Source organism: Dermacentor variabilis, chromosome 2 (assembly GCF_050947875.1).
Source record: "Dermacentor variabilis isolate Ectoservices chromosome 2, ASM5094787v1, whole genome shotgun sequence".
NCBI lineage: Eukaryota > Metazoa > Arthropoda > Arachnida > Ixodida > Ixodidae > Dermacentor > Dermacentor variabilis.
Window position 1 is genome coordinate 15,715,629 of NC_134569.1, and position 22,445 is coordinate 15,738,073.

Sequence of the window (22,445 nt, forward strand, 5' to 3'; positions counted from 1 at the left end):
AAAATGATTCGTTGCAAGAAAGACATCGCTGATCGCAGCGTAAAAGTTGAAAATTCTACAATACCAGGCTGTCAAATACACTAAATAAGAGATTACCAGCAAAACTCGGAGGAGGTTATGCAGGCTGGCACCGCAAAACCGAGAACAAAAATTGCATTATCTATTTTGTTTGTGCATTTCTTCGAAAACATTTATTGTTGTTACATTTCTGATAATTTGCGATACTTTGCTTAGCAGACAGAGAATAGTAAGAAGACTTCAACAGTGTGTTGTTCCGAAATATTTGGTTGTTTCAGAATTCTAATTCGAAAATACCGAATAGTCCCTTTTCGAATACAATACGAATACTTAGTGTGCAATATTCTATTCGTATTCAATATTTCGATTATTCGTCAACCCCTACTCGACAGGTGTTTTTAACGCACAATGCATTCGCGAACGCGTTGGCTAAAATAGCGCTAACACACTAACATACTAACATGTTTGCATAATTCTGTATCGCAGAAGTGTGTACAATTACTTCTGAGCTTTCTTTTTTGTAGGTCAGACAAGTCATTGCGTCAATGATACCAGATCAACTCAACTGGTCGCCGACCTGCGCAACGTGTAATCTTTCATTGCATTGTCACGATTGTAAATGTCCTCCCAATTTAAAGCTAAAATTACTGTCAGCCTATTTTGCATCCACTGTTTACAAAGGCGATATTGCGATATTACTCCTGTCGATATTGTCACGTGGTAGTGACGGTGAAGAAAGCAGCAATGCGGTGGAATACAAAACTAGCTTTTATTGGGCGAACCTGTGCCCACAAAAACAGGCTACACTTATAGCACAACGATAGCGGCGAACACGGTCGGCGATCGTCGGAAATCTGATCAGCGGGTCAAGCGCGTCTGCTTTTAAAGGACAGTCGTCGAATGTTCCAGACTAATCGTTCGGACCCGCGTGCCTTTCCACAAAGTTCTACACCATTCGCGTCAGGCGAATAAATCAGATAACACAAGGTTCGGCGACAACAGAGTGCGGATAGAAGCATCGATAACTTCCCAGAAACTTCGGATACATGCAGGCGCGTCCCGCGCTGTGCGATAAGATTTGTTAGGCGGCGAAACCTGGTCGCCCGATAAATGTAAGTACACGTGTCAATATTACCCCTGTCTTGCGTCAACTGATTTCATCCTACGACTGCAAGTTTCCTAAATTCATCACACCACTTACTTGTTTGCGGTCCTGCACTGCGTCTCCTTTTCCATTGGTATATCCATTCGGCAACTCTAATGGACCGCCAGTTAAATGTCCTAAGCATTACGTGGCCTGTCCAACTCACGTCTTCCTCTTAATCTCAACCAGAATATGGGCTACCTCCATTTGCTATCTAATGCGGTCGAGGCGTGCCATATCAGTAATTGCGGTAGCACGTGTGTAAGGCCACCTTTGGTTATATTCCATGTAAAAAATTCTCATGCACGAACCGATACCGGTCGAGAGTGCACTCATGTCCATGATAGACTGGTTGGCACTGCCTTCCCCTGCACATACACACAGAGGGATTTTTTTTTTCTGTTACAGTGCGAAGTTTCAGTTGATGTTTTTATTTTGTGCTGTCCTTTTCGTTCCTCTTGTGTCTTTCTTGAACGCCTAACTTTTCAAAACATGAATACTTTCGAATTCGATCAGCGTTTGTCGTTCTAAGGTATGGCTCTGTCAACGCCACCAGGTAGGGTTGTCTATGCGAAACCGCCTGCATGCTGTAGGGTGATTGGCCCGACCACTTGGAAAGGTTGTCGTGAAAGAGAATCGAATGGTATTTAGCACAAAGCTACAAAAGTGGCCTTTATCCAGTTTTTCGAAGCCACTCGGCAAGTAAGAAGACCTGTCGACAAGCCGTGCGTTAGGGATCCAGTTGCCCACCTGGAGCTTCGATTGTGACGCGGTAGAAGAGCAAGCTTTGGAGCAAGAATAGGTCTGGTCACAGGCGCTTTTGACAGTTGGCGGTACTGCCAAGGCATTAGTAGCCGCAAGGTTTGTTCCAGCATGTCCTGAGGTTAGACGTGCGCTGCCCTATCTTGGAGACATGGTTTGAATGCTATGTTTTCCGTCACGACGCTTGATGCCACTGCGATCTCGCAAGGATATCCAGAGTCGACTTGGCGTAAACGCGGTTATGTCGGACTGTTCTATTCGTTTCGCTCACATCTAGATAATCTAAGCCGAGCGTACTGGCCCCTAGGTGACTCCAATACTGGTGGAGGCGGGAAGCGTGGAAAGCTACCTGGTGAACGCATCTGTGCTAGAAGGCAACACCTTCCTGACGAGCACGCTGATCGCGGCCAGCTTCGAAGACGAGGGGCCAGGTGGCCGCGTTCGCTCGGCTAGGCTTCTGTTCAACAACCAGGTGTACCACACGCCGGCGCTCGCCATGGCCGCCTACCAGAGGGCGCTGCTGCACGAGACGTTCGACAACACGTCACTCAAGCTCACCGTGGTCAACCATCCGTTCCCTCGGGTGGTCGAGGAGAAGGTAGGCGATGTTCGCTCAAGGCGAACTGGACACTAGAAAGTAATAGTGTCCTGTCTCAAGTACAACCATGCAGACTCGTACACCCACCCTTCCCTGTCGGGGGGGGGGGAGGGGAGGTGCAGAGACTGTCAGCATTTTGGTTTCTGCCTTGCGTTGCGTGCACTAATCAAATGTTACTTCATACACATTTGTGAAATGTGCTTTCACCTTCCCATCTGTCAGAGTGCATCTTGGTGTATCGCGGTACTTACGAAATTAAAGTTTGCGTACACTGCGTCATGTCGCTTCTGGAGATTTCTGATGAAATTAGTAGACGACCTTGCGACATGCCGCAGCTTCTGAAGATCAATATGTCGAAAGGGCACCCTCCACAGACTTCTCTATCCACACAAACGCAAATATATAGCGCCTCCATGTAAGGTTACAAATAAGTGAAAAACTTCATTCCACCAGCAGCAATCATAGAACACCACGCGTCGTCTAATGATTAAACTTTACCGCAGCTTTCTCTAATTCTAAAGGCTTAATACGTGAGTGAGTGAGTGAGTGAGTGAGTGAGTGAGTGAGTGAGTGAGTGAGTGAGTGAGTGAGTGAGTGAGTGAGTGAGTGAGTGAGTGAGTGAGTGAGTGAGTGAGTGAGTGAGTGGGTGAGTGAGTGAGTGAATAAACTTTTATTTGGTCCAGCAAAGCGCGATAAAACGCGCACCCGGCTAATCCCACGACAGGACTGACAGAGCTAGTCTGCCGGCCCGATCGCGGGCGCGCTGGACGGCCAGGATTTGATCCTCAAAGACGGGACTTCGCAGGAGCGCGTCGCACTCTTCCTTGGTGAACTTCGGGCCCAGCGACCCGCACTCCCAGAACATATGAGGCAACGTAGCTACCTCACCACAGGCAACGCAAGAACAATTCGGATAAATCTCGGGATATATGCTATTAAGGGACGCCGGATTTGGGTACGAGTTCGTTTGCAGAAGTCTTAGTGTGACCGCCTGCGGCCTGCTTAACTTGGAGTGAGGCGGGGGGAAAACCCTTCTCTCTAAGTAGAAGAATTTAGTGATTTCGTTGTGTGTGAGAGGAGCGTCTCTGTGTCCGGGGAGAGAGTCGCCCGATCCGAGGGCAGCGCGGTCGGTAAAGCCACGCGCAGCCTCGTGGGTAGACTCGTTCAGGTTCAGAGGAACCCCCTCAATCTCCCCGACGTGTGCAGGGAACCAAAGGATCGAGTGCATGGAGGTGTTGCCGTGTTTGGCGCCTTTCAGAATTTGAACTACCTGCCGGGCTACCCGGCCTTTCTGGTATGCCCTGATGGCGGCTTTCGAATCGCTATACACCCTGTCTCTCCGACCGTCTTGCATGGCGAGTGCAATGGCCACTTGCTCGGCCACCTCTGGGTTCGTCGTCCGGTCGGAAGCACAGTTGATAACTTTGCCCAGCGTGTCAACGACGGAAACCGTAAAAGCCTTGCCGTCTCGGTATGCAGCTGCGTCCACGAAGCTTGCTGCGATTTTGTCCCTGTTTACTTGCTTTAGTATATTCAATGCTCTTGCCTTGCGACGACCTGCGTTGTGAACGGGATGAACGTTGCGGGGCAAAGGGGCGATCACGATCTTCTCCCCTATTTCTTAATACGTGATAAATACGTGACTTAATACGTGGCCTAATACGTGACTTTCCTATATTCATAATGACAGCTCTTCATAGGCAAGAACATATAGTAAACAACGTATGCCGGCCAAACATTTAGCAATATATATAGCCAAGAGTACGGCGATTGAGTTGCTGCTGCCATTCTAATAATAAAAAACGTACACTTACCAAAAGGAGAAAAAGAGATAAAGAAAACTTGATGTTTGACTTGACTTAAAGAATGGCATTCTGTGGTTTCACTCCATTATGAATAAGAGACTCGTACGGATTCCGAAACGTCATGTTTTTACTTTTTTCTGCCTTTGGCGTGTACGTTTTTTCAGACAACGTTCTATACTGCTATTGTACTACAATAAAATATAGTATGCAATGACCAGCAACGTGATTTTGACTATCACAGCCAGTGATTACCGAACGAAAGTAGACGGAAAAAAGAAACAGGGCAGCGCTTGTCTTGTCTTTATAGAGCGAGGCTGTGTACAGTACCTCTCCCCTCACTTGCCCCCCCCCCCTACCCAATGCATTTGTCGTGTCCGTGGACAAAAATAACCGCTTTCGTGGGCCGATCCCGGAGGTAGTGCAATACCGGGCCGACCCGCAGCGAGATAGAGAGAGCAGGGAGTCCAGTCAGTCTCACGTCCTGTTTGTTACCCTGCATTGGACAAAGCGGATATAGGTATGAGAAAGAGAGCGGAGAGAAACAATATAGATTACAAGAAACGGGCGTGTCAAAGCCACCAGTGGCTTGAGGGACATGGCCCGGAAAAATCAGCGGAAAAGTGCGCAATATTTACTTTACCATCGACATATAACAAGATAATGTAGGAGGATTAACAGTTAGGGAGCTTAACACGAACAAGAAGTAAAACATATAACAGGAATCAACAATCAACACCAAGACGGTAAGATGTACATGTTTTGGAAATGGTGACCAGCATATTTTACAACTGTTAAAGCAATAATAATAATAATAATAATAATAATAATAATAATAATAATAATAATAATAATAATAATAATAATAATAATAATAATTAATGAAAACGTTCAAGATGCACTGTTTCAAGTCGATGGGTATACTGGGATCGTTTGTGAACAGCACATGGACTCACGAGCAGGAGGGATGGCCATATACGCACAGGACAGAGTGTATGTGCCACTATACACCCTTGCCTCCCGAGAGGACCATGCCACCGACTGTGCGAATGTCTGTGCCGTACAAACGAAAGGCAGAATTGTCATATCCACTGTGTATGTCTCCAGTCACACCCGAGTGTTATATCGAGAAGTTCACGACCACGCACTTTGCATAGGTTAACCGTGTTAACACTACCCCTGTGAGCATCGTTAGAGCGTTCAATGTGGACATTTCAAAACCAGACAAGAAACTGGTCCCTCAGTTTGTGCTTGAAGAGTTTCGTTTGAAGTGCCACACCAATCCAAGTCACTCATCCACTCACAATGGTCGTGTATAGATTTAACTTTGGCCAAGATTCTGTCTAAGGTTGTAACCGAACCAATCAATGTATAGCGTATGTCACTACCATTACCAAATGACGAAAATAAATAGATGCACCCTTGTCTGCCCCTGTGCGATGTGCTACAACTTCGCTGGTCAGCCACCTACGGTTAGTGGAATGGCTCCTCAATTTTTTTTAGCCACGTTTTGTTTTGCTTTAGCGTCAAACGAGATCAGAACCAACGCGAAACAGTTACAGTTGAAGGTCATATTAGTTACACTTGAAGGTTCTATTAAAAACCCGACTGCTGCTCGTATGAGCGTCCTTTCAGCTTTGGCCACAGAGTGTCTCGTCGCAGCTGACCGAGATTTTGGGCCCGTATCAAAGCTGCTCTTAAGTCGGAGCGTTCCGGCATCGGCCGCTGTTTGAGCTCCCTCCAGTTACAAAACTGATCGGCATGACTAAATTCGCTAACGATAACGAGACGTTCGCTACAACTGAGACCAAACGCGGACGGCAGTTTGAGATGTTTTGTGAACGTTGGCACAGCTGCGAACTTTATCTTTGGCAGGCCAACAAGCTTATCACAATGCACCGCGAGAGCTTCCAGATAGGCCAGCAGACCATCTTCGGCACCTCGTTCCTGATCGCCAGTTTCTCGGTGTTCCTGGTGCTGGACCACGTGAGCAACTCGCGCCACCTGCAGCGCATCTCGGGCCTCAACATGATCGCCTACTGGGCGGCCTACGCCATTTGGTCGCTGCTCCTCTACATCTCATCGTGCCTGCTCGTCATGTCCACCTTCCGCCTCTTTAACACCCAGGGATTCACCGAGCTGCGCGAGCGAGGTGCGCCCTACACGCGCAATGCGCTGAGCGTTGCTGGTAGCGCGTCTCGTTTGGCAGCTAACATGCGTTAGTGGACGGACGCAGTCAGGACGCCTGGCGCTTTCAAAGCCTGCTCGTAACCTGTAGCCAAGTTCGCAAAGCTTTCTGTTCGTAAGTGCTATTTGCCACTCGCCAACCAGCCGCCTTCGATAATATTATATGTACGATGTCATTTCTGGCTGGCATCTGCTTTTCTCAATGTTTTCGTAAACAATTTTACCGTAATGACTTTTCTATGAACACGGGCCCCGTTTTGCCTTCGACCCCTCACCCTCTGTCATTATGGCACTGGATTAGTATGTAACTACAGCAGCTTAGATTATATGCTTTAGTACATGTTTACAAGGAAAGTTGAACTAAGACAGAGATTATGACAATTGGTGCTGCTATGGTGGGAGCGCAATAAGATACGGAAGCGATCACTATAGTTTTTTTTTTAACTTTTTTAGCAAATACAGTCACTAGAGGATTCAGACATGAGAACCGGCGCTGAACCGACCCTACCCGGGCATGCGGCACTTCAGCGCTGACAGTATATATTCAGCGTGCAGCGAAGTCCCGCCCTTCCTTCGCACGCCGTTCTCTGTATGCTTTTGAGGAGCACCCCCCCCCCCCCCCCCTCGAACTCGCCCCATTTTCTTTGTAATTTAGACTACCCTGGATGTGCTACTGACTGTATAGTTGTTCATAATACATACAGGCGCTAAGATGGGCAAGCGCAAGTGTTCACTTGAACTGTGTACCTTATGTCTTCCCAGCGGTAATGTTCCTGCTGTTCTTCTACTTCGGCATCTCGTGGCTGCCCATGATCGCGGCGATGTCGTTCTGCTTCCGCACCCACACGGCCGCCTACGTTCGGATCGCCACAGTCTTCTTCGCTGCAGGTGCGCTTAATAAGGTGGCGTCCCCATGACGCGCATATACCTTTCGGGACCATATTTTGGATCCATCGGTTTCGTGGGGATTGGCTTAGGCCAGCAAGTTAAGGTCCCGTCACGCCGCGCACCGCGTCATGCCAAAAGTATGGCGGACGAAAGGGATTGTTGGAGAATACGGCCGTCGCACTTGAAGGGAGCGCCTTGGTTCGACCTTCAAGTCGTGAATATCACTTCTTTTGCCTTCCCGTGCCAGGCGTGTGCGGCCTGGTGTTGGTGGCGGTGCTCGAGTGGAGGGGCAAGCCCGGTTTAGAGCACGTGATCGACACCGTGGACGCGGCGTTTACGTACATGCTGCCGATGTACGCGCTGGGTCGAGCCTTCTGCTGCCTGTACCGCAACGCGCACTTCAACATCGTCTGCAACGACTACTACACGCAAAACGTCCTCTGCGAGATCGCGCCCAACCGGGCGCGCTATTGCTGCAAGGGTAGGCGCGCTCCGACACTCTATATATATAGAGCAGAGCAAAATATATGACATTGTGAAAACCATATGAATCACTATAAAATGTTCCGCGTACCATTCAGAGGCACTGCATTTGCCTCACATCGTGTCAGATAAGTACAATGTATTTGGTACCGTTATCACAGAATATGGCTAAAAGCCGGAGCGCTTTTCCCTCTCGCTCCTACCTCGATGATTACTGGTATTAACGATATGGCAAAGGCCGCCATTTAATTTTACATTGTGTCAGTGCCGGCGTGTCACAACGTTGCGACAAAACTTTGGCATGTCTGCTGTCACTGAGAAGTCGTGTCCATCCTCGTGTACGTCTTCGTAACGTACAAACAGCAGTCGCCCTTTAAAAGGTAACTGCGACGTTGCTCACTCAGCGGACGTGCATTGGTGTGCTTGTCGCAGACTACTGTCGTCAGAACGAGTGCATCGACTGGCAGCCGGACTTGCTCTCGTGGGGATCGCCGGGCATCGCGCGCGCATTGCTGTCGTTCATCCTGCACACGCTGCTGGGACTGGCCGTGCTCTGCGCATGCGAGGCGAATGCCGGCTTCTTCACCGAACGGCTCACCGTCAGCGGCTCGGCTAGACGCAAGTCGGTTACACCTAACGAGGTCAGTGCGACCAATGCTGTTCAGCTGCAAATGACATCGTTTGCAAGCCACGACGGGCGTAGCAGAAATACCACGCCTGGATCGGCACGAGCCGATCCAGGCGTGGTGGAAATACATTTACAGGCGTCGTGGAAATACATTTTGAGTTACCGTACCAGTCAAAACTGACAAACGCGGCGATCTGGATAGCTGGTACGGATTGAAGCTACAGCAATCGCTGTCGTATGTCTCCCGTGTCTCCGTCAGCTTTGAGCTACGTAACGTGTCACAAGTCGTATCTTTCTAAGCCATTTTCCTGTATGATTTTGACAGGACTATCAACATGCCAAAGAGGAAGCAAACCGAACCATTGATTTGTCAGTAGCAGTATAGTAAATATGGCAAATCAGTTTTGTGGAAGACTGCAAGGCGGAGGAAGGTTCACGAAAGGAAAAACTGCCACCCACCTGAGTGCGCCACGCTATGAAGAAAACTCATATGGTTTTCTCAAAGATTCGCAGTTGAAGGAAATTCCTTCAGATGCGCACGCACAGTACCGTTAGAGCTGAAGTGCCGGCCGGTCTCGTGAAGGGAGTGCAGTTTCAGTTCGTTACAACGCGTTCGTCATAGGCGCGTCGTCGACGGTAACGCGCCCACCAAGCGCCAGCAGGCATCTTGCACGCTTGCAACTGTGTACTTCTGCCAGAAGCAGCACGCGGAAACTGTGTAGACGTTGATACTAGAACGTCTCATAACGAGTAAAAACAAACAAACAAGAGCACACACGTGGCTGCCAGTTCCGGATTATAGGTCCTTGTGTTAGACCGCGTCACCGCTTTAACACGTCACTGAACCGTGTTCCCGTGCTGTTCGTCCCCTTGCCGTCAGCAGCAGATGCAGGAGGACGATGACGTGGCCGAGGAGAAGGAGCGCGTACTCTCTTCGAGCGTGTCGGAGCTGGCGAAACGCGACGTGCTGGTGCTGCGGCGGATGTCGCGCGTCTACGGCTCGTTCTGCGCCGTGCACGAGCTCTCGTTCGGCGTGCGCAAGGGCGAATGCTTTGGCCTGCTCGGCATCAACGGCGCCGGCAAGACGACCACCTTCAACATGCTCACCGCCACCATCGGGCCTAGCGCTGGCGAGGCCTTCGTCGACGGCTATTCGGTCACCAGTGATACGAAGCAGGTAAGCCCTGCACTGGCATGCGGTGAGAACAGAAACGAAACCAAACACTCTGGCCATCGGCTGTCGAACTGTAAGTTCTTGTGGGCCTGCTCACTCTGCACTTGAACCGCACGGGCCAAGTTCAGCTCGGTAGCCACCCGCGCAGGTTCGCCGGCGGATCGGCTACTGCCCGCAAACGGACGCGCTGCCGGGCTTCCTGACAGGCCGCGAGGTGCTGACGCTGTACGCGCGCATCCGGGGCATACCCGAGGACCGCCTCGGGGTCGTGTGCCGCGCGCTCGCGCAGCTCTTCTACTTCACGCCCCACTTGGACAGCGCGCTCGACACCTACAGGCACGCCGCAGGCTCCTAGTGGAAAAATGAAAACGCAGTACTGTTGTTTCAGGACCTTGCAACGCGGCGCTTTCCTTTGACGCAGTGGGGGCAACAAGCGCAAGGTGAGCACAGCGGTGGCGTTCATGGGCAGCCCGCAACTGGTGATTCTGGACGAGCCGTCCACCGGTATGGACCCGGTGGCCAAGCGCTGCGTTTGGAACACGCTGCAGGAGCTCATCGTCCGCGGCTGCAGCATCATTCTCACCTCCCATAGGTTCGACCAGATTGCACGCGATAATTCGATCGCGCGCATATATATATATATATATATATATATATATATATATATATATATATATATATATATATATATATATATATATATATATATATATATATATATATAGAGCCGAGGGCAAAAGAGATAACTAGTCGGTGACGGGGTTATTCACGGCGCATTCCTCACTCCCCTTACCATTGGCAGTGTACAGCTCGTTGACACGATCCTCGTTACGGGTGCTTTTACATGATCGACGAACACGCAAGCTATTCTGTGGTGTCCTGATCAAGTTGAGTGAATGTTAAAAAACAGGAAAAAAACCCGAGCGCTAATGAGCTTACTCGTCGGTAGCGGGGTTATTCACGGTGCATTCCTGTGGTCATTCTTCTCATCATTGATAATGCTCAGGATATATATATATATATATATATATATATATATATATATATATATATATATATATATATATATATATATATATATATTACTCCCTAGCACGGGCGTCAAAGGGTCAGTGGGTGCGACGCGTCAAAAAACGAGTTCGGTACGCGTGCTTCTACATGGCGCAAGCCATATTGTGGTGTCCTGATCGAACAAAGGCGATGCGAAAGGAGTAGAATGAGTAAAAGAATAATAATAAGAAATGCAGTTATCACTTGCTCTCAATAAAAATAATAAAATAATATAGAATGATACAAAAACAAAAACTACGAGGCAAGTGGCAGAGTCACTTCCGAAGACTACTAAACACTGATCGTGGCAGAAAATAAAAAGCGAGAAACAAATATGTGATATTTACTAAAATTTAAAATATTAATTTCAAAACGAGAACTACACTGCAGCAGTTGCAACCTAGTCAGAGATATCCAAACCCATTTTTTCCGCGGAGAGACTTTCTGTGGTTGTAATTTTTCGGTGTGGCACAGAAAGGCGTGCGAGGTTGGTGCCCTCGAACATGGCTGCTAACGAATGACGGATTAACCGATTCTTTCGTACGATTCTTCACTTGAGCCGAGTCACACACGCAGCTACACGTCGCGCGTTCCACCAAAACAACGTACTCAGATAATCGTTTATAATTCGTTGCCGAATGGACAGTACCACAACCTTTAGTACTCGTCAATTTACCTAATTGTAACCTAATTTATTCAGTAAAATACATGAGATCAATAAGGGCGCGCTGTACAGCGTCGGTATAGTCGTGTGGTTAGAAGACTACGATTAGCCGACGTTCTTCGTCGCTTTATATGCCTTGCCATCTTTTTCAACTTCTCAGTGGTGCGAGGCCAAACTGTAGCCGTCCTCGCGGTGTGTGTACGCTGCTGTAACTTCTGCGGCCGTTTCCTCGCTGTGGCGCACAGCGTTCGCACCGGAGCCGCATCGCGTTACCGCGTCCCCCTCTATCCGAGGCGCGCGTGCGAGCCAGCGACCAATGCGAAGCCGCGCGCGACCAATCTCGCGGCGTGCGCGCTCCGACGCAGCATGGAGGAGTGCGAGGCCATGTGCAGCCGGCTGGCGATCATGGTGAACGGCCGCCTGTGCTGCCTCGGCTCGCCGCAGCACCTCAAGAACAAGTTCGGTAGCGGCTACTCCATCATGATCAAGGTGGCCGGCGCCAAGCCGTCGGCCACTTCGCTCACGTCGCACAGCTCGTTCAGCAGCAAGGACGAGTCGCTGGGCACAGAGGTGGACGGCGTCAAGAACTACATGCAGGCGCGGCTGCCGGCCATCGAGCTGATCGGCGCCCACAACGGGCTGCTCGAGTTCCACCTGTCGGCGCCCGACCTGAGCTGGGCCGAGGTGTTCGACGTCATGGACCAGGCCAAGGGCGTCTTCAACGTGGCCGACTACTCGGTGGCGCAGCTCACGCTCGAGCAGGTCTTCCTGCACTTCGCCATGCTCCAGCGGGAGGACAACAAGTGACGACGCCGATGCGCGCCATTGTGTCGCCTCATGTGCATTCGCTGCTTTCAATAGCGATCCGTGCACATCCGTCTGCAGCCGCAAGTGTGCGTCGTGTCGCTAGCTCCTGTGGCTCGGGACAATCGAGCTTCGAACGAGATATGCAATTTCCACTTTATAGCATTACAGTGCAGCTTTATTTGTACATTTTCATACTCTTATGGCTCGAGTGTACATGACGGGTTGTAGCTTTGTCGTTGACAGGTGTTTCTTTTAGCTTTTTATTATTCTTTTCTTCTGTTTGTTCTAGAAGATTCGCATTTACCGATTCTGTCGCTGCGCTCAAAGTACCAAACAATGATAATGTTGCGCACATATCTCAAGCGAATTCTTGTACATGTTTTGACGATGTGATAGCCCTGTCGAGGCTTGCTCGATTCTTGTGTGTGACAACGAAAGATTGCCGCAGCAGCACAACGGCGGAAGCGTGCCATGGACATGTGCCCGAAAACAACCTGCGGATGTGTGCGCATGTTGAACGCTTTCAGAGTACCAGCCAGGCCACACATGCAGGCTATGTGCGACGTATACGCATACACGGTGTTTTCGGAACCGCTTGTCGTCAAACTGCCGTAACCGAAACGTCATCCGCGTACGTTGGTTCCTGCTTGTGGCCCTCAACCAAATGCACGCACGTGCATTTGATGCTGTGTATATTGATGCCGTGTTTTATGGAAAAAGTGCGCGTAATTCTTTGCAAGTATTCGCACTTGTCTTTCAGTGCGAAATGGAAGCATCATTCCTTCCGAGCCATTCATAAGGTGGGCAACCACTTCAGCTCCGGTTGTTCCGCTTCGGGTCTGTTCTTGCTACTTTCGCTTTTTATACGGTTTGCACATAAAGCTGAACACGCTGTTCTGTGTTCTGCCTGGATGTTCTGTCGCACAAATATTGATGCAAAACACTGACAACCACATGAGAGTTGCTGATGTTATGGTAAGCTTGTTTTGTAGTTTCGTTTGGCTTGAAACAATGTCCGATCTCAACTCCAACGAATGAGTTCTTGTAGCCCGATGGCGCGTTCTGCAATTTTTGAAGGGCGACTCCCTGCGCGGCCTCGGGAGTTGTTTGCGCGCGTTACTAGACCTCGATGGTTAATTGAAGCGTTTATGGTTAATTTATTGTGCATAAACAATCCACCGCTACAACATGCCGCGCCGGCCCAGCATAACTGCTTGTGGTTTACACAGACCAGTTTTGCGCTTCTCGTAACCTTTAAAATGATAATGCAGTAACTTGGAAGGCCAAGCTAGGATAATTTGCACGCTGTGGCATGAGAGTGTAACGGCCGCAAAAGGGCAGCTTGGCGTACCGGCCGCATCACCACGTTCGGGCCACCGTGTGGTTTAAAACATGGAAGTGAATGTCTTGCGGAATGGCCAAACAGCGCAAGAACGATGACTTCGTAGGTCACGACCCTTTGAACCGCTTGCATTTTGTTCTTGCTTCGATTATTGCATTTCCCTTCGCACCGCCCAAAGGTGCGATCGAAGTGCGCTTTCGTAGTGCGCTTTCGATCAAAGTGCGTGTTCTTGGGGCTACACGCATTCCACGATATCGAAATAGCTTGAGCGTCGTAGTGATCCTGCTTATGTCATCTTTTACCATACGATTTGGCTGTATGCCTTTGCCAGGTGTGTCAGACTGACGGTGCATGTGTGCTGCAGAAAAAGAAAATTCCCGGCTTTGAATGTTCAGTCCATTTCGTGATCTAGGAATATATGCATTGCCGCGATACTTTCGTACAATACTAGAGGAAACTGTGGCGCTAGTGTCTACGAAAGCTGCAAGTGGGGGCTCCTAGCTTGACACGCATGACGGCTATACGGTCACCATTATCCGCCATCATTAAAAAAACACGCGTCTGTTTGCAATAATATAGTTGAACATTAAGAACCTACGACTTTTGGAATTTTGACGGTTGTATAGTAATAAAGATTGACTTTTCGCTTCATCAGAGGTTGTGACTACGGCGACAATTTATAGAACGGAATGTACGCAAGGCGGCGCCTTGGAGTTTCCTTATGCTGTGCAAGTGAGCAACGAAGTGAACAAGAAATGGCAGCGCCGGCGCTTGCGCCACGCAAGCGGATACCTCTGTCACGCGCAACGCTGTGGTGATATTCGGCTGTTTCTCAGCCAGCCGAGTCTGGCCGAGTCACTTGCGCTTCACGAGATAGCGATAATGCGGCCTAGAACATGCGCTCATGACCACTAGTAGAAGCTCTATTCTCGACACGCATGGTGGCTGCACGGCCGCCATTATCCGCCATGTTGAAACGCTGACTGGCTGTCGAGAGGTCACGTGCCTTGAAATTTGTTTCGGAGAAACAGAAGTTTTGCAACATGCAATTTTGCGTTTTCATCAAGATGACGAAACATGACGTGGAGTTTCAATTTTATCACCTAATACTTCTTTATGGTCCTTGGCATTGCGACGTTAGTGCTTTAAAAAGAAAATGAGTCGTAGCGAAACCCACGCAATGCATGTGCACTTTCACGAATATGTGGTGGTGGTGCATGATAGCCGCCATGTCAGCTTGCTGATTGGTTGAAGGAATATCCGGTGAGGAGCGTCACAGGAAGTGCCGTTTCGTAAACGTCACTTTGACGTTGCGTGACTTTGCGCTGGACCTCCACTGCAGAGATTTTCCGTGATAATTTGTGGTGCGACGCGCCGCGCGAATTATGCTAATGACGGCCATATGCAATGGTCACTGAGAGGCATGCGTATCGCCGCATTTTTCTCGTCGTTTGGCGCCATGAAAATCTTTTGTTCATAACGCGTGGCCATGGCATTTGCATCGCTCTCGGGTGTTGTTGGCATTTGTGTTTTGGGCTATCATTCTTTAATAGAACGCGTTTATTTGTAATAATATTTGTTGAACATTACAAACATTTTGCAACTTTTTGCACTTTTCACTGCTGTGTTTGTGTTGTAATCCAGAATAATGACTTTTCACATCATTAGAGGTTATGACGACGGCGGCTTTTTAATTTATAAAAATAAATGTACGCAAGGCGGCACCTTGAAGTTTCCTCACGCGGTGCGGGTAAGCAACGAAGTGAACAAGAGATGGCAGCGCGGGCGCTTGCGTCGCGCAGGCGGATACCTCTGCCACGCGTAACGGTGATATTCGGCCGTCTCTCAGCCAACCGAGTCGGGCTGAGTCATTTGCGTTTCACGAGATAGCGATAACGCGGCCTAGAACGTGCGCCATCACCTCTGGTAGGTCGCGTATGTTGTTTCAAGGTAGAAAACAAGTGCGTTGGCGCCAATATACGATGACTCATTCCGCTTCCCGGGTACACGCATCCTTGCTAATGAAGCAGACGACGACTTGTAGGAAGCAGACGACGGAAGCGGGAAGCGTTTCTGACGGAGTAAACGTAGGCTTTGAGCTGGCTGCTTTATTTTTTACTGAGGATGAAAACTGTTTTGCTTTACCAAGAACGTTAGGTTCGGCAACCTCCGGATTGCAAGTGCTGGTTTCGGTTTCATGGAACATGCGCGCTCCAAGCGGTTGCCGGACATCCTAACTTACTTCTTTTTGTTTTTATTTTTGTGAATCTTAAATCGGGAGAAACGCGGGAAGTGGTTGTCTTCGTGCGTCCGTCGAGCTTACCTCCGCTCACCCTTGCCACTCGATCAGCGATACCACAAGTCGGATCGCGCTTGGTCATCTGCTTCAGTTGTCGTTCCAAGTATGAAGATGGGAAAGATAAGACAGAGAAGCTTGATCAGGCGTGCAACGAATGGAAGACGCAAGAGTCACCCAGGCATTAGACGAACATGGCTAAACGGGGCATCCCATGTGTTGCGCGGCTCTGTGGTCTTCTAACACCGGGAATTCCAGTTCTGCGAAGTTTTTCAGGTTTCCTGCTGACATCAGGTAAGCGCAAGCACTTCACTTAATTTTCTGAGCAGGCATTCATTTTGCATGAGCAAACCAGTTCTGTGCAAGCCGGAGTGGACTGACATAAAGGCAGTGTCGCTTGACCCATTCGTCGTGACGGCAGCCCATCTGCTGTCGGTGAAATACTTGTACTGAAGGGCTTGAGTGTGTGTTTGTTGGGGCTGCACATTTTGTGCGCTCTTTACTTTCTCGACGCATGCAGCCAAGGCTAAATGGAAGAAGATGCAGCCGTGATGTTTTATCAAATTGACGGCAAATCAATGACGGCAAAAGAATGCATGCACGTAATTTCCTGTTGCGTTTTGATTCACCACTGCCAAGATATCGTACTAAAGATGGTTTAAGCTCTCTATATTATCTGAGTTTTGGAGCGCCGACGCTGCCATATGCTCAGTTGCCTTGCTTTAGTCTCAGTATTAGTGTGTGCAAGTTATTGAGCACCTGTATTAAAGACGATGAGCAATGTTATTTGTTTTGTAGGCAAAATTTATTTAATAATACCAGTAATACAACTATAAACTATTTAACGCTAATTAAGTATGAATTGGTAATCCCCCTTGCGATGAAGAGTGCTATTAAGTTTTTTTATGGATGGTGTCAAAATAGTAACCTGATATAATCTCGACCGGGTGAGGTGGGCCTTCACCGCAGTAGTCAGGAAACGACGACGAAGCCGGACAAGTGAGGATGTAAAAAAAAAAAACAATAGAAAGAGTGTATTCACTTTATGCCCACGGCAGCACTATGTATAAGGTATCTAGTCTGTCATTGGATGATTTTTGTGTTCATCCCTGGTTTCCATTTCGGTGCATATGTATATATAGGCGTTCCTTCCTGTAACCTTTTTTACTGCCGCTTTGTAGAGGGGGCTGCGGGCCGCTGTCAAGCTGCCGTTCCTGCAGCCTCCTCCATCTTTCTTGATGGGAAATAAACATTATTATTATTATTATTATTATTATTATTATTATTATTATTATTATTATTATTATTATTATTATTATTATTATTATTATTATTATTATTATTTATTGGTACATGGATGTGACTGTCATCCGAGTCTCCAGCGGTAACCTTAACACGTGGGCCAGCCCGGCCTTAAATGACCACTGGAGGTCCCGTTGTCGTCGCCGTCTTCTTCCGGAGCCTGCGGAGTTGTAGTGGTTCGCGCCGTCCACCCTTTTTTGCCAGCTCGGAGAGCGAGAGGGCACTTTCTTGCCTTTTTGTTTGCCCTACACCCTCTTGCGTCAGCTCGGAGAGCGGCTTCTTGCTTTGCATCCTTTTTGTGTCAGCTTGGGGAAAAGCGTGTCGTCGATTCGGAGGAGAGGGCAATCATTTCGACGTGGGGGAGCGCGCCTGAATGCCTCTCACACCCGACAAGTCGATCATAACAGTCATAATACTCGAATTTTCTGTAATTATGAATATGACACAAAGTATGACAACAGGCAGATTATATGCGCTTTTAAGCGCTGTAGAAATATGCTCCCTCATTCGGCGTGTAGTTCAAATGATGAGAACAATTATAGGCTACTTCCTGTTCATGCAGATGCATGTAGAAGGTTTAAAATGATTTGGGTCCTTACTTCTCATACTATCAATGAATTACACGTATTGTATTCTACCTTCTCTCTGTAAGGCACAAAATGTCTCCCCTTGATAACACACGTGATAGTCAAGTTCCGTCTGCCCAGCACGTGATTGTTAATTTTCGCATTGGTTTGGATATTCTGGAAGCTATGTTCGCTCATTATGTACTAATTTCACATATGAATAAAAATTGCTTCTGCAGATTGGCACGTCTGCACTGCGTGGTGGTCAGTCTTTTTCCAGTACGGAATGGTGTGAATAAAAACAAAGACGTTCAACTTTTACTTGTGTTGAATTTTGGCTGGCTGAGGAATCGGCCAGCTTTAGCTTATCCACTTCGCAACACACGAACAAAATTAACGATTGATGGTGCCAGGCAGTTATTTTCTTCATACTAACCCCCACTTTATGTGTGGGCTAGTTGAACTGTAGCCCCAAACTTAACCACAAGTTAGGAATTTCAAATAGACTGCTTTCACGAAATGACGAAAAGTAATGTATTACGGGCGAACATTGACAGTTAACGACGGTTTGCTATATAAGTATGTTTCATTATGATCGATTGGCACTGGTGAGTACGAGCGCTGTCCCAGTGCTTCAAAAATGAATGGAAGCTTCCAAGGTAAACGGCAGAAAAGAGCTTCGTAAACACGGCACACTTCACCGGGTCCTACTCCGTGATTTGGCCAATGTCGGTGCGCGGCCAGCGGACCTGCAAGAGAGCACGAACACAGCCCGCTTGCATGCGAAGTGGGAAAGGGGGGTTCCTCGGCAAGCATCCTCCTCCCGGTGGCACGCCTCTCCCTGTACCTTCTGACCTCATCAGTGACGTCATGGAGGCATTGTTTCGTTTGTGAGTTATTTCCAGTTGGATGTGTGGTAACCGCCAGTGGTGGAAGCGGCGCAGCCGCCTCGTGTCGGCATGGGGCCGAGCGTCACAAGAGAAGTATAGGGAGTTTCCGCACCCTGAGGTTCGGTGCCTTCATTTCAATTTCTTAGGCAAAACGTCAAGTGTGCGTCACGTTACGAAAGCAAAACGGGGTCATCAGCGCCATTTTGCACGCGTCGTACCTGCGTCACGCCTCGAAGAAAATGGCGGAATGTCGAGAATAGAGCCCTAGATCGCGCATGTTGTCTCACGGTAAAAAACAAGCGCTTTGGCACCAATATACGATGACTTGTTCTGTTTCGCGGTGACACGCATCCTAGCTAATGAAGCAGACGACAGCTTGTACGCAACAGACGATGGAAGCAATAAGCGCTTTTGACGGCATAATCGCACGCTTTGAAATACCTGCTTAATTTTTACTGGAAGGAAAATCGTATTGCTTTATCGAGAATGTGAGGTTCAGTGCCTTCATTTCTGTTTCTTAAGCAAAACGTGAACTTTGCGTCACGTTATGAAAGCGAAGCGGGGCCATCGGCGCCATTTTGTACGCGTCCCACCTGCGTCACGCCTCGAAGAAAATGGCGGAATGTCCAGAATAGAGCCCTAGGTCGGCTCAGCCAACATGGGAATCGTGGAGGAAGTAAAAACCTAGGAGGGAGCATAGAGTGAGAAACTCAATGGGAGGGAGCATATCGCTACGCGATTGAAGCGAAACCTGGTGGCCCAACACGTGATCGCACGTCAAAGTGCACGGTTGGTTTCAGATTTCCCGCTCTACAGGCACAGGCACAGCAGGCTAGCTGAACAAGCGCGCACCGAATAAGAACTAGTGGCATAGCCACTAGGAACAAATTGTCTCAGAGAGAGAGAGAGAGACAACTTCATGTAGTCGCTCTCTCTCTCTCTGAGACAATCTGTTCCTAGTGGCTATGCCACTAGGAACAAATCTAGATTCTTGCTGATGGATTAACCGACGTAGAGGAAGAAGCGCCTTGTAAGACGAACTCCAATACATGTGGTCTCTTCATTTTCTCGTGTCCCGGATGTTTTCCGACTTCAAAGGTTGTGCAAAGGGAACACTGTCATCCTCCAGAATGGGGGATAGAAATTACAACCAAGCGTTTGACCATGGTGTACCACCACTGGCTGCATCGAAGACAAGGGACCGCACTGGCCCTTCCACTCTCGCCCTTGAATCTTCCGACAGCTCAACAGTTGAAGAAATCGAAGCGGACAACGATTTCACACTTGACGCGGGTGGTCGCTTGAAGAGACAACACGAGAGGACATAAATAGACAGCGAATCGTTGCCCAGGGAGGACACTGGTAAGGAATAATTCACTGTTTCTTATGTCCCTACCACAGCAACCCACAATCTTAAACCCCTGAACAGGCAAAGCTTAACAGAGTGTTTTGAAAAAATTGCTCCAGGCCAAGTCAGCGAGATCAGAACTAACGCATGGAAGAACATCCTCTCAGTTCACGTGAACAAGTCAATTCCCGATACGCTAAAGGCAGCCACGCTACTAGGAAACATCCCAGTGCGCTCCTTCTTTTGTGCAAGGAAAAGGAACCTCGACTGCCGTTATCTCTGACGTGGATATGATTTCACGGACAATGACATCGAGACGCTTTTGAATTCTATACTGTACGAATAGTGCAGATTCACCCTTTCGGTCAATCCCGGTGTCTTAAACTAGTCTCTGACTCTGAAACATTACCTGACTGCATAAAAGTTGTATAAGTAAGACCCCGTGTGCGCCCTTACGTGCCGAAACCGGTGCAGTATCGCAAGTGTTCAAAATAGGACACGTAAGCGAGGCTTGCAAGGGCGATGTAGCATGTCAATGGTGTGGAGGAGCTTATCAAAATGATAGCTGCGATGCTACTGACCTTAAATGTCCAAACTGTGCCGGTCCACATGAAGCGACATAAAAAGACTGCCAGAAAATCAAGCACGAAATGTCAGTGCCTCGAAAGATGGTGCGGGACAATTCCACTCCCAGACAGGCTGCTACGTCGATACGCCGCCGCAGGCACCGATCGCGACACAGACGAACGCAAGACAAGAATATTTCCCGAACAGATGGAACACCGACTGCATGCCGAACTCCTCCCTTTGCCAAGTTTGCTTCTGCGATCAAGATGTGAGCCCGAAATACCGCCTTCGGCAGCATTACGTGGAAGAAATGCGCAGCGTAAAACGACGCTCCCGCCGACCGAATCCGGCATTGAATGGCTGTCGCTCTCATCCAAACAGTCAGGCAGGAATGCGTCGGGTGATGTGTCTGCGAAGGTGGTTGAAAACGATAAGCAATAAAATGAAAATGTAGGAAGTAAGCTGAAACGCCTCATAACTACGATGCGTTCACTTCCCTGCGGACTACATACGCCGGTTGCTAAGACTGCGCTGGATGTTCTAGATGCTTTGTAACCGCTCCTCGCGGCTCTACATTAAGGCATCAGGGAGCTGTCTTTTAGAAACCAATTACGAAGATCCGCAATAATGCAGTGGAATGCCGGAGGCCTACAAGGCCGCCTCGCAGACTTTCGGCAGTGGATGTTCAAGTACCAGTTTCCCGTGGCTGTAATATATGAACCAAACATGGCGTCCTTACTACATATATCTAGATATGTGCCACTGTAGACAAGGCATGACCACAATTTAAACAAATTGCTCATTTTATTCATCGGTATTTAACGTACCTTCGTAAAGACATTCCGCCACATTATTCCAACGAGTACGTTTGCATAACGCCGAAGCACAAGCGGCGCACATTCTCAATAATTGGAGGATATATAACTCCTACGTCGAGCACAGACTTTTCCTATTTGCTGTCCATACTACAAACTTGACCAGGTCCCCACATAATCATCGGCGACTTTAATGCCCACCATCCCATGTGGGGCTCTGTTTCGACGAACGCCCGCGGTAGAGACTTGGCAGACTCGATGCTTAGTGAAGGCTTGATGGTGATCAATGATGCCTCGTCAACATGCCTTCGAGGCTCTTACTACAGCAGTTGTCTTGACATTGCGTTTGTTTCAAAGAGCCTGCTGTCTGCTACACGATGGTGTACTGATCTCGACACCCATGCAAGTGGCCATCTACCAACATATATTCAGTTGAAATGGTTATATCCCCCAGCTCCGCACACTGTGCGTTCCATCGATTGGCCAACATTCCAAGAATGCGTGAACACCGCCTGTCAAGCCATCCAATCGCCATCCAGTATTGAAGATGTCAATGCACCTACATTACGCGACCCAACAAAACACCTCAGCGCACCTGCACCTAAGTCACCTATTGATGGCCAATACGAGTGTTGTGGTCGCGCCGCTGGCACGACCTGTTGGGAACTCGGCGCTGACGCCCGTTGTTGCACCTGGGTCGCAAGCCCCAAGGGTAGCGTTGGCCTGGCGCCCTGGGGTACAACTGGAAGCATCCGAAGGTCCCGGCAAAGCATGAGTCGACTGGTAACAACAAAACAACTTGTTTATTCTAACATCGCAAAGAGTTGGCGGTCAGGTTGACCGAAGTAGAGAGACGGGAGTGCACTTTACTCAACAGAAGAAATCGGAGCCCTCTTTGGCGTCCGGGGGCAGCTGCTTTTATACTCTCGCAGTTGAGGGCAAGAAGGAACCCCTCTATAGACGAGCACGTGACTGTGCCGCTTGGTCACAATGGGATAAGGTGGCGCACCGTCGTGTCGGCGCCACTCGGACCCCCCTTGCTTCACAGTTGTTGGGAGCTCCTCTCCCCGGCTGCCGCGCTTCGACAAGCGTGGGCACAATGGGAAGAGAAGGA

General features: G+C 48.8%; 1 protein-coding gene across 3 annotated transcripts in view; it reads left to right on the plus strand.

The window, feature by feature from the left end:
• The window catches only part of LOC142571411 (phospholipid-transporting ATPase ABCA3-like), a 252,417-nt gene extending 239,300 nt beyond the window's left edge, over nt 1-13,117 (plus strand). The window contains exons 19-27 of one of the 3 annotated variants that reach the window (XM_075679740.1): nt 2,232-2,522; nt 6,200-6,476; nt 7,274-7,399; nt 7,647-7,880; nt 8,315-8,523; nt 9,394-9,687; nt 9,833-10,020; nt 10,106-10,276; nt 11,764-13,117. In XM_075679740.1, the coding sequence (XP_075535855.1) occupies nt 2,232-2,522; nt 6,200-6,476; nt 7,274-7,399; nt 7,647-7,880; nt 8,315-8,523; nt 9,394-9,687; nt 9,833-10,020; nt 10,106-10,276; nt 11,764-12,205 (2,232 nt within the window). In that variant the 3' untranslated portion in view covers nt 12,206-13,117. Of the gene's footprint in view, nt 1-2,231; nt 2,523-6,199; nt 6,477-7,273; nt 7,400-7,646; nt 7,881-8,314; nt 8,524-9,393; nt 9,688-9,832; nt 10,078-10,105; nt 10,277-11,763 lie in introns of those variants that run through there. The other 2 variants (XM_075679739.1, XM_075679738.1) reach the window with 2 other exon arrangements.
• Nucleotides 13,118-22,445: the final 9,328 nt, after the last annotated feature.